This window comes from Rhinatrema bivittatum, chromosome 15, assembly GCF_901001135.1.
Source record: "Rhinatrema bivittatum chromosome 15, aRhiBiv1.1, whole genome shotgun sequence".
NCBI classification, from domain to species: Eukaryota; Metazoa; Chordata; class Amphibia; order Gymnophiona; family Rhinatrematidae; genus Rhinatrema; species Rhinatrema bivittatum.
The window spans coordinates 48719398-48733495 of NC_042629.1; the positions used below are offsets into that span (position 1 = coordinate 48719398).

The window sequence follows — 14098 nt, forward strand, 5'->3', positions numbered from 1 at the left end:
CAGTCATTTGATCTTTCTTCACCCGTTTTTATGTATGGAATACATTTTATCAGAGCTTCCAATGTCCATGCCTAATGCAAACAACTTTTGTAACACTTTTAGGTTTTTTTTTTCTAACTAAACAGTCAACCAGCTCATCTGGTCTGCCCAGTTATTCCTTTCTACTCTGTAAAAGATATACCCCTAGTTGCAAGCTCTAAAGTGTGACCACTTGTAAGATATCACACCTTATCCAGGGCAGTTTTTATCTGCTTCCATCCTAGCCTATCATCTTGGGCAGGTAAGCATACAAAACCTCCTATTTAGTTCACACACACACAGCACCCTTTTCATTTCCTCCCATGTCTAACAACAAGGCTATGTAAAAATCTAAATAATTACGAATACTAGAGTGGCTGTTGCCCTATCATCTGGCCTCCTAGGTCCCCTGCATAACTTGCCAAACAAAACCAGCTGAGTGCATATATTTTCTCTAGGACAGAGGATTCCAAATCTGTCCTAGAGGACCCCCAGCCAGTCAGGTTTTCAGGATATCCACAATGAATATGCAGGCAAATCTATCTCATGCATATTCATTGTGGAGATCCTGAAAACCAGAACTGTTTGTGGCTCTTGAGGACTAAAGTTGGCTGCCCCTGCGCTAAGATTTCTAGATCTTAATATACTGGTAGCTTGCTAGACAGACTCCATTGCTATTTGTTCTTTCATTGCAACCTGCCAGAAAGACCCAGCTGCATGGCTGCCTGCTAGGCCTTCTAACATTTCAGATTACCCACTTTACCATACATTCTGGCAGTTGCACCACTTGCTGAATTGTTCCAATAGGGTACTTTCAACACGTGTTGCTTGGTTAGGGCTTCTGTCATCTCTTCATTTTTTTTGCAATTGAGGATCCTTTGTGCTTTTCCCATTTTAGCCTCCATGATTTGCTCCTGGAAGGCATTCTATGTACTCAGCACCCATTCCATCAAAAATTCTTCCTGATGTTGTTCCTGAGCCTACCCCCTTAGTCCCTCACATGAGAAGTTCTTGGTTCTAGAAATTCCTTTCCATGTAACGTTTCTTCATTTACTGTTAACAATGTTCGATGTAAGCCGACATGATGTACCTACGAATGTCGGCATATAAAAATCCTTAAATAAGTAAATAAATAAACCTTTTAAATGATCAAAAATAAGATATCATGGCACATGATCTTTTAAAACCACAAAGGTCCTTTCAGATGTCATTGAATGCAAAACCCTTTCATAAGTGCTAACAGGGTAAACTTACATCATAATGGAATATTACTGGATTTAACAGAAAAACAGTTTAAATTTGCAATCGCCCCATTAAAAGGATGAACGTGTCTCTAATTTTGTCAGTATATCAGGGGACAGAATGAAAACTCCAAATTTGCTTGACTGTTGGGCAGGGAACCAGAGATAATCGTTTGCTCATGCTTTTGTACCACTTGTGGTCATCTGTTAGCAACAGCAATAATAAACCCTAATCCATGTGTCCTGCTCCTAGTCTTCTTACTTTTTCACTCTGTTCATACTATACATCTGTCATGCATGCAATACTGCTATCTTTTATTCACTTTGTCAATAAGCAACTGGTCAACTAATGTCTCTTGTCCAACAGCACAATAAGGCACATAAATTTTCACCCTCTAACAATTCTCACAGTGCTCTAATAAAATATATAGAGAGAGACAAAAGAGGCCAACACCAGAAGAAGACTCATGTAATAAATCATTTATATGATTTACACATCCCAAAAATAAAATGGCATTTGTGGCAAGTTCCTCTGGACTTGTGACTATGAAGTGTGCATGTTATACTGCCATACCATTATGTGAGCATTAGTTTAGAACTACTCTTATAGAAGACAGGGAATTTCAACTCCTGTCTATGTACAGTCAGAAATTCACTTATGCACCTGTGGAAAATTCTGAAGTTTGCATTAAAAAACAAAATCAGAAAGGCATTTGGTTTCTCATAGAATTCTTTCTTTTTTTTTTTTTTTTTAAAGAGCAGAGCTGTTCCACATGCCATGGTAAGTACAGTTAACTATTGGTATGCACCACCCTTGATTGCTATTAAATGTGCAATTTTCAAGTTGCAGTGTTTTTTCTATCAGACTGTACTTGTGTTTGTTTGTATGCACAGGTTCTTTGGTTGTGTGCACAAAATCTGAATTGTGGCCTATAGTATCCAAATAACACCATTTAGCAGCTGTTAGCATAACTGATGTTGTGAATCCCATGTCAGAGCCACTGAATGGTAGCTTTCTCAGTTTACTGTTTGAGAGCCAAGAGCTGCCAAAACTGGGCACATTCGATCTCTGATGGGAATGCAAGGTAATATATTGTAACTGAACATACTCAGCATGTATATAACAATCAGGACATGCACGTTTCCCCTTGAGGTTCTATGGTGTGTACATACAAGAGGAATCCACTGCAGTAAAGATCTGGAGCTAAAAAAATTGTTTGCAAAACCAATCCTAAAAAGCACCGTGAATACAGAAAAATGAAAATGAATTTATGGTGCAAAGAAGGTAACATGTGCCATTGACCATGCAGTACCCTGCAGCCTGAAAAAAAACCACAATGGATCCAGAAAGAAGTTGTAATCAGAACTAATATTTCATGATTGCATTTTCTTTCAAGTACAAACCAAACATTGACAAAATGCACGCAGCAGCCTTTCTGAAAAGCTTTTCAGTGCTGCTTTTCTTCTTTCTAGGCTTCAGATACTGCTTTCATTAAGGAATGGATACAGTATGCTCTGCTCCAAGCTCAAATCGCGAATGTGTGAAGACAGCAGAACCAATCTTATATGGAAACCGAAGTGTGATCTCCATTGACATTTTCCAATAGTAACATTGCCCAATTCACCCCACTCCCTCCCAAAATGACCTATGGTGCTGGAGTGCCAGAGAAGAACATCGGACCTGGAAAACGAGAGGCACTATGAATGGCTGCCAGATTGGTCCACATGGACTGGAATTCATTTAAATGTTGCTGTTCAAAATTAAAAAGAAAAAAATGTCTTAAATGTTTTGTCTATGTCAAACCATCTTGTGCTGGGGTTGGATTTACTTGTCTTCATTGCTGCTGCTCTGTTCATGCCATTTAGGTCAGGAAACTTAACAGAAAAAAAACAAAAAAAAGGAGAGAAGATTTTGAACTCTGCTCTATTCGAGCAGGTGCGTGCATGATACACCTTCTAAGATGTTGTCCTGTAACTCAGAGTCAAACACTGAACTTTATGTTCAGCTTCAAGGAGGTACTTTATTAAATCTTCATACGTGTCTCCATGTGAATGCAGCCTTGAACCCTGGGCACTGGCACCGACCCAGCCTTTTGATAAAAGCTAGAAGCAATGGGGTGTACTACATCATTCCCCCTCCCTAAGTCTTGATGCTGCCATGAGCTTGGCATTTTGGTCAAGTAGAAAATGGAATAAATTTATCTCATTCTTATGCCCACTCATGAGCTTAAAGTGAGCTGCCATTCCCCTCTCACCCTGTAATCCAAGACAGTCCTGCACGTATAAGAGATTTCATTTCCAGAATGGTCCATGTAAACAAAATACAGTAGAGCAGTCTCTTTCCCTTTCTCAGTCCTCCCCAGGGAGCATCTATCGAGATGTGGGGCTTCCTGAAAGAGTGCCATTTGCTAAATGCAAGACAGGCAGAGGGTGGGCCTCGGTGTTGAATACCCAGTTGTCAAAAGGTAGTAGGTCATCGCTGGAGAAGAGAAGGTACAAATACCTGGTAACAGAAAGAAAAAGCATGTCAAGGATCACCACAATCACGGCCTACGCTAGCCTAGATTAAGGACACTCCCAGTCAATATGCAGGCAGAGTGTTTCACAGCTAGCAGCAGTACTGATTTAAACAGTACTGTCAGCCGTGCTACACTCTACAAAATATATCACATTTTCCAATATTGACAGATGACCCAGTAATTCAGACTGGGAGAAGCCACTGAAACCTGTGGCTCACTATAGGAGTCATCCTCCAAAACACTAAAGCTTTGCTTATGCTATTGAACTAATATAGAAAGAAGAATGACAGCAGAAAAAGACTGCTGGAAAATAACTGCACCAGCTTGTTTCTTTAGAAGGAAGCACCGGTCACAAGCCTTCCAGCTACAATTGCAGCAAGGCATGGTTTTGCTGAACAAACCCAGAATTATTTATCTAACAAACTATCGCCATGTTAGCTTGTTAAATATTTTTTTTTTTATTGTTCATGTTCCGCTGTTAACCGCCTGGTATGGTTTTTCCTTTACAAGCGATACATATGAACTTTTAAACAAACATATATATATATTTTTTTTTTTACAGAATTTATTTTTTTAAATGGACAGCTTAGTGGACTGGCTCTTGGACATGGGAGACTTTCATTTATAGGCTATTTACAATTCAATCCAGCAAGGCTATCTGGGAAAGGTAGAGGGAAGCAAATTAGGTTAACTGCCCTGGATTCCACACTGCCATGGTAGTCCCACCCCCAATATCACTAGGAGTACTGGCAGGCCAGAAGCAGCAGCAGCTCATGCCCCACAGATATCAGCACCAGGCCAGAAGTTACAGTTCCCCCTACCCCTTGCTTTTTAATCTTTGGAGAGGAGTGTGGAGGTCAGCTTTAGCCACATTGTCCCAGGCGTCACACCCTCCTAGAGTCAAGCACAGCAATCTACTGATAAACAGGAATAGGGAAACTTGCATCACACTGCCCATGCTCTGCTTTTTGTATGAGTATGGAGTGCTTTAGTTTTTAGGTTGACCGTCATGGTGGAATAACTGGAAAGATCCTCTATATTGTGTGAATTATTTCTGCATTTGCTTCATAAGGCTAGGGTTTGTGCTACAATCCAGGGTTGCTTATTGTCCAGCTATCTCACAGTAGCAGACAATGAGTAGCCCAGGAACCAGCAGGCTTGCCACTGTGAGCTGCATTCATTCTTTGCCAGCAGAGGGATTCGAATTCTGCAGAGTCATCCTCCCAGGGGTTATAAGGGGCTTCATCCTCACTGTAATCTACAGGGAATGGGGCCCTACGTGATCGGCCTTCGTCCAGAGGCATGAGCACCGGCGCTGGCAAAGTTGGATGGGGGGGGGGGCACTCCAACTCTTCAGGGGAAATACACTACCGGAGGAGAACCTTATTTGTTGTAAACCGTCAATTCATTATGTTCAAGTACGGAGAACAATGAATTGACTGTTTACAACAAGTAAGGTTCTCCTCCGGTAGTGTATTTCCCCTGAAGAAGCCGACTGGCGGTGAAACAATGGCCTTGTTGGGACAGATTGAATTGAGAGAACATTATTTGGGGCAGATTGATCCGAGAGAATATACTGCACAGAAAAAATATTTTGAAGGGACAGATTGATGTGAGAGAACATACCACATAAAAAAACATCTTGAACATCCAGAGTGGTTTAATTATATGGGTATAAATATTACATTGTGTAATTAATGTACAATTAGTCAAAGATATTGATGAATTTGATTAATGAAATATTTGTGAGGGATTTTTTATGAATGTGTTGTTTGTATGCATGGGTATGTATGGTTATGGATGTATGATTAAGGGGAGGGATGTTTTATAAAAGAAGTATTGATATGTGTTAATTAAATTTGGTGTGTGGCTAAAGTGCAAATGTTGTAAAGTGCAATACATTTAAAATTAATACAATAGACATTTTTGATGTGTAATAAAAATATTTTTTTTTTAATATAAATCATGTGTTTGTAAAAGATGATATATGGTTATAAGTGATAAGTAGTGTATGTATTTCACTCTGTGTAGAGTGTTTGGTTGTGTTATAGGTAACGATAGACAGTTATTTATTAATATTGCCTGAAAGTGTGTTTTCTATAGTTATATATATATATTTACATTTAATTTGAAAGGGAAAACCTCAGACAGCCACTTTGTAAAATCTTGTGGCATAGCCCCGATGCAGCGCAACAGGCGAAACATGGCTATGCCAGCTTTATGTTGGATAAGTACTATTGAGGCTGCTTTATTTGGATACTGTTCATAAAGATATTACGGCATACGAGAGATATCAAGCACCTTAGTATTCAAGTGGAATATTTTAATATAAAAAATTATTACAAATGGCTGTTGCAGAAAAAGACCACAGTTTTGGGCATAGAACTTATGAAAAGTATTTTTTTTTCCCTGTGAAATTGGTTCAAAAAAGTTTTTTTTTAATGATTGCAAACAAATTACCAGTGTGCTGTGTATTGTGAGTATCTTAATACATGGCGACATCTTTACAAACCAACCTTGAATGAAACTAAATATGGGGTAGATTTTATAAATGTACACCCGAGCAAACAAAATTACGCCGGATTTTATAAGATACGCATGTAGCCGCGCGTATCTTATAAAATCCAGGGTTGGCGCGCGCAGGGGGTGCACATTTGTGCACCTTGCACACGCTGCCCGTTCCCTCCGGCCTCCCTCCACCTTCCCCTACCTAACCCACCCCCCCCCCCCCCAGCCCTATCTACACCCCCCCTACCTTTATCGTGAAAGTTATGCCTGCTCCAGGCAGGCGTAACTCGCGTGCGCCGATTGGCCGCCACCGCGCGATTCCCTGGCCACGCCCCCCAGAACACTCCGAACATTGCGCTGCCCCTGACACGCCCCCCTAGCAAAACCTCGGGACTTACGTGCGCTCCCGAGCCTATGCAAAATAGGCTCGGCGCGCGCGGGGGGGGGGGTGTTTAAAGGGTTACGCGCATTACTTATGCAAGTATCCCTTTTAAAATCTACCCATATATATTGCTCAGCTAGAAGGACTTTTGCCTGATCCTTAAATCGAGCCCTATGAGTCTACTTTACCGCATTTACCTTCTTGAACCTTTATTCTTAATGGTCACCGCTCAATAAAAACATTCATTTTAAATGTTAAATGACAGTTAGGAAGACAGGTCTCACCAACATTTCTGACATTTTAGATTTGAAATGCTGATTAAACAATTAAGAATAACCATTTGAAATAAAGTCAGCAGGGTCAACTTTAAGGCACTTGGCTCTTGAACCACATCGTAATGTGTTTTGTTTTGGGTTTTTTTTTTTAACCATCACCTTCATGTAATTGCTGGTTTAGCTGTTAAGAGCTTGGATAGCCTCATGTTGTCTCCTGTAACCAGTACTTGCAGGATAGATTTTGGTTTTGCATAGTCAAAAGTTTAAGAGGTTTGCTTTATTTTCTTCTGGGTACACTGGCTTGTTCTTTTATTGGGAATAGCCAAATTTCCTTCATGACTTTCTCTGGACAGATATGTTGATCTTGTGTAAATATAATCTTATAATTGTCCCTATGTTATTAACATCTGGTAATATTGTGCCCTGAGGCAAGATTAATTTTGATTGCTCTATGTACCTGTTTTTTTGTTGCTGCTGACAATATTTGGGACTGTGATCAACATTGCTGGGCATAGGGTATATGTGGACAGGGGAAGTAATCAGGCTTGGTTTCTTGAGTTTTTAAGGATTTTGTTTTTTTTGTTTGGTGTATGGATGTTTGGTTTTGTTGTATAATGTTTTAATGCCAGTCTGCACACTGCTTTGGATGGTTCTCTGGGAAGGTAGTATATAAAAATATTTAAATACATACATAAAATAAATAGGTATCCTAAATTATGATTGCTTTCTGTGGAAACCAATGATGAATGGAAGCACTGTTTTAAACAGTTTTAAAGCACTTCATTATGCTTTATATGAAAATATTTTTTTCTTTACATTTCTTGTTTTGTTCAGTCAGTTAATGAGGTGATTAAAGCTGTCCTGGATAAGTAATGTGTTTGATTTGTTTTTAGAATAAACAAGCCTTCAAATTCCATACTTTAAAAAGGCCTTACAATCAGTTCACTAGGGAATGTGGTGGTAGTGACTAAGAAGACTGAATGTGTCTACCTTTGGATCCTTCAAATTTCTTTTCTCAGGTATATTCCATTAGTATGGCTACACCTTATCCGACATAAAGAAACCTATTGACCAGGTCTGCAAACCATGTCTATGTTCATGGCGACAGAAGTCAGGGAGGTTATATTAAGGCTCCACAACTGTCTCATTTTTTTTACTCTGCTTACAATAGACCTGCAGAGCAACTTTATGTCAATTTCTCTGTCAGAAAACATTGCATGTCAGGTCACATACTAATTGCAATTACCATCCGGGCAATATTTATGATCTATAGAGCAAACACTTTTTATTATGATAATATTGACATATGTAGGAAGCAGCTTCTGAGCAGATGATGCAAGCAAAACAAAATTTAACTATTTCCCTGCCCCCTTGCATACGATGGCTGCTAATTAATTACTGATCAAGTTTTTGGCAGAAAGGGGAAACCTTTCCAAATTTTAATCAAATAGTAAATGAAGCTATGTGGTAGGGGACCCTTTTAAAATCCACATGGTGCACTCAGGCGCAACTTCTACATGCATCTCTCAGGTTTGGCATGCACCAGGCTTTTAAAATTCACCCCAATATGCATAACTGTAAAGCTTCAAATCTGAAATGTCTTTGAAATGCTTAAGAAGTGTCTTCATGACATTTTTCCCCATAAGATTATATTCCCAACATCTAAACTTAATATTTTTTTTATTTTAATCTTCTTGGGTGGGTTAATTGACCCAGTGTAGCAGCAATAAAGGAAAGGAAATTATCAGGTAGGATTACATTTCTCCTTTTTCTTTTTGCTACACCAGACCAGAAAGTTTGGGAAGTACCAAAGCCCAAATACTCTGGATGGGAGGATGTTAAACTTGCTTTTAGGATACTTACACCAAAAAGGGTGTCTTGTCTAGTAAGAATATCCAATCTGTAATGTTTAACAAAAGAATTTAACCACCACCATGTGGCCACTTTACAAATATCTTTAGGGCTTACTGCACCTACTTCTGCCCAAAATGATGATTGGGCTTTTGTTGAATGGGCTCTAATGATATCGGGAGCCTATCTACTTTGCAACACAGACTAATGAAATTTATTTAGCACTTTTCTATACCGATATTCATGCATAGACATATCACATCGGTTTACATCGAACCATGGTTAAACATATTATTATTACGTCGAACAAGGGATACATCGAACAAGGATAACATCAAACAAGGGATATGCCGGAACACTAGAGTACGAGGTTGGCATCCATCATTAAAAGCATAACTGTAAGATTATGGTTAGCAATAATAGAATACGAAGTTAGCATCCATCAATACATGCATAACTGTGAGAACTAATAACGGCTGATAGCAAGGAAATAAAATATGCAGGTCAGTTAGGTTACCCGGTCAGTAAATATATACAGACCAGAGGCGCCTTATGACCTGATGCTGAGGGGGTTTAAAATGGGAGTGTTAAAGAGGGAGGAACCATGCTGAAGATAGATTAGAACATGAAGCTTAGAGTCAAAAGACAAAATACTTAAGATCCAGAACGTGCTGAGAATGGGTGAAGAAATAGGGTCCACGAGAGGGTGTCTGTTCTTTAGGGAACGCTTGTTTGAATAACCATGTCTCTTTAATCCATCTAGCTATGGTAATTTTGAATGTAGCCTCACCATCAATTAACATGAACAATTCTAATTTTCAAAAAGAATTTGTGTTCTCCAGGTATTTTTGTAAGCATTCATTGTACATCTAAGAATTTAGATTCAACTTTTGTGAATGCTGGTAGAAAGATTGTCTGATTGAGACAAGCAGAAATTACTTCTGGTAAAAATGATGGCACTGGACTTACTGAATCTGAGGTAAATCTTAAGAAAGGCTCTCTACAAGGTAATGGCTAAATTTCTGATATATGTCTTGCTGATGTTATTGATACTAGAATTAAGGGTTTTTTTGTGTTAACTCCTTAACTGAAATTTGGTTCAATGCTTTTAAAGGTGCTGATGCCAGTACTCGTAATATCAGCTTTAAATTCCATTCTGGAATTACTGCTCTAAAGGGAAGATGTAAGCTTTTTGCTCCCTTTAAGAATCTAAAAACATCTTTATGAGCTGCTATTGAAGTACTTTTTATTCTGCCCCTGAAACATAAAATCGGTCCTACTTGAACCTTTAACAAATTAAGGGCTAAAACTTTATCTATGCCTTTCTGAAGAAATGATAAAATATCTGCAATTTCAGCCCACTAAGGTCATAATGCATTAAGATGGTAATTTTCATAGCGGCATGTGGGCACACATGTGCGTGCGTTCGTCGGGACATGGCCATTTTATAACATACACATGTGTATGCACATATGTTATAAATAGCCTGACCGCGCACAACTTTAAAAAAATGTCTGTGTTTGCAAATGGTGCTTCTACTGCGTTAAGTGGGGGGATTTTAAAAGACATGTGCCAATGCCATTTCCAGTTTTCTCAGTTCTCCCAGATAAGGGATAGGGCTTCCAAACCCCACTAGATTAATAACTTCCCTTCTCCTGTTAGCTTCAATCTTTAAAACTCTGCTGATCTGCCTAGAATTTTTTGTTTTACAATTTACATGTCATCCATAGCAGAAGTAAAGTTACGCAGCAGAGGACCCTGGCGCTCGCCAATGAACATAAGTATTTATGTGCAAATTTCGGAAATTTCAAGTTTAAATCCAGGAACGCCCATGCTCCACCCCTTTTTTGAACTATAACTGGCCAGCTTTTAAAATCCGCTTGGTATGCGCCGGCCTGACATTCACACATGCTTTAATTTCGGCGCACGTCAGGCTTTTAAAATTCACCTTTAAGCTTACGATGTGCCTCAAAAGAATGCCACACCTGAATGTATGCCAAAGATATGGAATTCATTTTGGCAAATAAAAGAACTGAAATTACTGAGGGGGAATAACCTTAACTAGTTTTGACCTCTCAAGTGCCAAGCCATAAGAAAGAATGGAGATGGACTGTCCATTATTGGGATCCTGATGTATAAGCCCTCTGGCTCCTGGCAAATGTAGGGGTTGATCTACTGATAATCTTATTAGATCTGCATACCATGGTCTCCTGGGCCAATCTGGATCCATTAGCACTAGTTGTGCTTTCTCCTTCTCTATTTTCCTTAGAGTACGGTCTATCAAGGGCCATGGAGGAAAAGCATTCATCAACTCCACCGCTGGCCACAGTTCCACTAATGTATCTGTTGCTTCGCTGCCGAACTCTTAAGTCTACTGTAAAAATCTTTTTACCTTTGAATTTATTTATTTATTTATTTAAAGTCTCTTATATACCGATGTTCGTATGCACATCGCATCGGTTCACAAAGAACAAAAGCTTTTGGGCGGAGCCCTTACATATAACAGCAGAATATAAATAACTTTCGGGCGGGGGCCCTTACATGTAACCATAAGAATACATTAAACAGGGGGAGGGTAAAATACTGGTTAGGCGATGCAGTATTCCAAAAATTAAATGGATACAATCAACTATATACAAAAATAGGTGAGTACAAAGTACAAAATCGGCAGGCATTCTTAGTCATACATCGATAAGGCATTCCTGGTCTATTTGATGGTCACCCCCATCCCTTTACAATTTCCTGATGAGACTCCTGGCTGAGCTCCCATGTTCCTGCTGAGAAAAATGAGCCTGTATGTTTTCTTGCACTGCAATATGAAGTGCAAATATTTGTGAAAGATTTCTTTCTGCCCAGATGAAAAGAAGATTTATCTCCTTGGATATCTCTTGACTCCAAATTCCTCCTTATTTGTTTATGTATGCTACTGCCATTGCATTGTCGAAGAGTAATCTCTCAGCCTTTCCCTTTAGGAGAGGAAGAAAATGAAGCAATACCAGACTTATCGCTCTGGCCTCTAGATGATTTATTGACATTGATGCTTCCATCCAAGTCTGACAACGTGCTCCCCAACCCATTTGTGGTTACTAAAATCCATGCTGGAGATTCTAGCATAATACCTTTTCTCTAGGTTTGTTCTTTGTGACCACCAAACCAGACTCTTAGTGAAATTGGCAGGGGGAGCAGACACTCGTAATTTTGAATCTTCCATCTTGATAGACATGCAAATTACAAGATTTCATGTGGGCTCTGGACCATGGTACTAAGTTTCTGGTTGCTGCCATGGTAACTAGCAATTGAAGATAATCCCAAACCTTTGGTGCTTGTTGGTTTATAAATCTCTTTACTTGATCAATAATCTGAATAATTATTTTGGAAGTGAGACTGACATATCCCTCTTTGGTACTGAACTGAGTTCCCAGATATTCTATTGACTGGGATGATTGGAGATTGCATTTTACAAAATTGACTATTCAACCTCAACTTTCTAGTAAATTTACTACTCTGTTTGAAACCAGGATTCCTTCGGAATGAGACTTGGATCTGATCAACCAATCGTCCAGATATGATTGTACCATTATCCCTTCTTTTCTTAAGAATGCCGGTACAACAACCATTACACCTTGGTAAATGTTCTGGGAACAGTTGCCAGACCAAAAGAGTGCTTTGAACTGTAAATGATTCCTGATTATGCAAAACTGAAGATACTTCCCAAAGAAGTTGTTTCCCAAAGAAGATGTTTCCCAAAGAAGCAACTTTAATATCACAAATATAACAACTCTGATACCTCTCACTAGTGTAAGGGTGCAGAATTAAGATGTAGGTTCGTTGCACTGTAAAATTTCACAGGAGCATGGCCTGAAGCAATGCAGCCTTTGGCCTTTCTCTTTTAATATAAGTCAAACCAGTTATGAAATCAGAACTAAATTCAAATTCTTAGGCTAAGGAAAAATGGAAAGAAAGCTGCTAAAGCATCCATCCTTCCATCTATTGGAGGCAGAAAATACTGGGTATACCAGTTGTGTACGTCACATATGTAGTAGTGATGTCATAAAACAAACAAAAACAAAAAGGTTTGCCTCCATCCTCTGGAAAAGGGATGAAACCCATTAAAATGATCCATTGTACTTGAAGACTGGAGGGTGGCCAGTGTAACTCCAATATTTAAAAAGGGCTCCAGGGGCGATCCAGGAAACTATAGACCAGTGAGCCTGACTTCAGTGCCAGGAAAAATAGTGGAAACTATTCTCAAGATCAAAATCGTAGAGCATATAGAAAGACATGATTTAATGGGACACAGTCAACATGGATTTACCCAAGGGAAGTCTTGCCTAATAAATCTGCTTCATTTTTTTGAAGTGGTTAATAAACATGTGGATAAAGGTGAACTGGTAGATGTAGTGTATTTGGATTTTCAGAAGGTGTTTGACAAAGTCCCTCACGAGAGGCTTTTAAGAAAACTAAAAAGTCATAGGATAGGAGGAGATGTCCTTTCATGGAATACAAACTGGTTAAAAGACAGGAAACAGAGAGTAGGATTAAATGGTCAATTTTCTCAATGGAAAAGGGGAAACAGTGGAGTGTCTCAAGGATCTGTACTTGGACCGGTGCTTTTCAATATATTTATAAATCATCTAGAAAGCAATACGACAAGTGAGGTTATCAAATTTGCAGATGGTACAAAATTATTCAGAGCAGTTAAATAACAAGCGGATTGTGAAATTGCAGGAGGACCCTGCGAGACTGGAAGATTGGGCATCCAAATGGCAGATGAAATTTAATGTGGACAAGTGGAAGATGTTGCATATAGGGAAAAATAACCCTTGCTGTAGTTACACGATGTTAGGTTCCATATTAGGAGTTACCACCTTGGAAAAAGATCTAGGCATCATAGTGGATAATACATTGAAATCATCGGCTCAGTGTGCTGCAGCAGTCAAAAAAGCAAACAATGTTAGGAATTATTAGGAAAGGAATGGTGAATAAAACAGAAAATTTCATAATGCCTCTATCGCTCCATAGTGAGACTGCACCTTGAGTACTGTGTACAATTCTGGTCGCCACATCTCAAAAAAGATATAATTGCACTGGAGAAGGTACAGAGAAGGGTGACAAAAATGATAAGGGGAATGGAACAGCTCCCCTATGAAGAAAGGCTGAAGAGGTTAGGGCTGTTCATCTTGGAGAAGAGACAGCTGAGGGGGGGATATGATAGAGGTCTTTAAAATCATGAGAGGTCTAGAATGGGTAAATGTGAATCAGTTATTTACTCTTTCGAATAAAAGAAGGACTAGGTGGGACTCC

General features: G+C 39.1%; 1 protein-coding gene across 2 annotated transcripts in view; it reads right to left on the reverse strand.

Annotated features, from left to right (window-relative positions):
* Positions 1-1724: 1724 nt before the first annotated feature.
* Positions 1725-14098, reverse strand: part of MAN1A2 (mannosidase alpha class 1A member 2) — a 335006-nt gene continuing 322632 nt past the window's right edge. For both annotated transcript variants that reach the window (XM_029578469.1, XM_029578468.1), the window contains one exon: positions 1725-3762. In XM_029578469.1, coding sequence (XP_029434329.1) covers positions 3630-3762 — 133 coding nt within the window. In that variant the 3' untranslated portion in view covers positions 1725-3629. The remainder of the gene's footprint in view (positions 3763-14098) is intronic.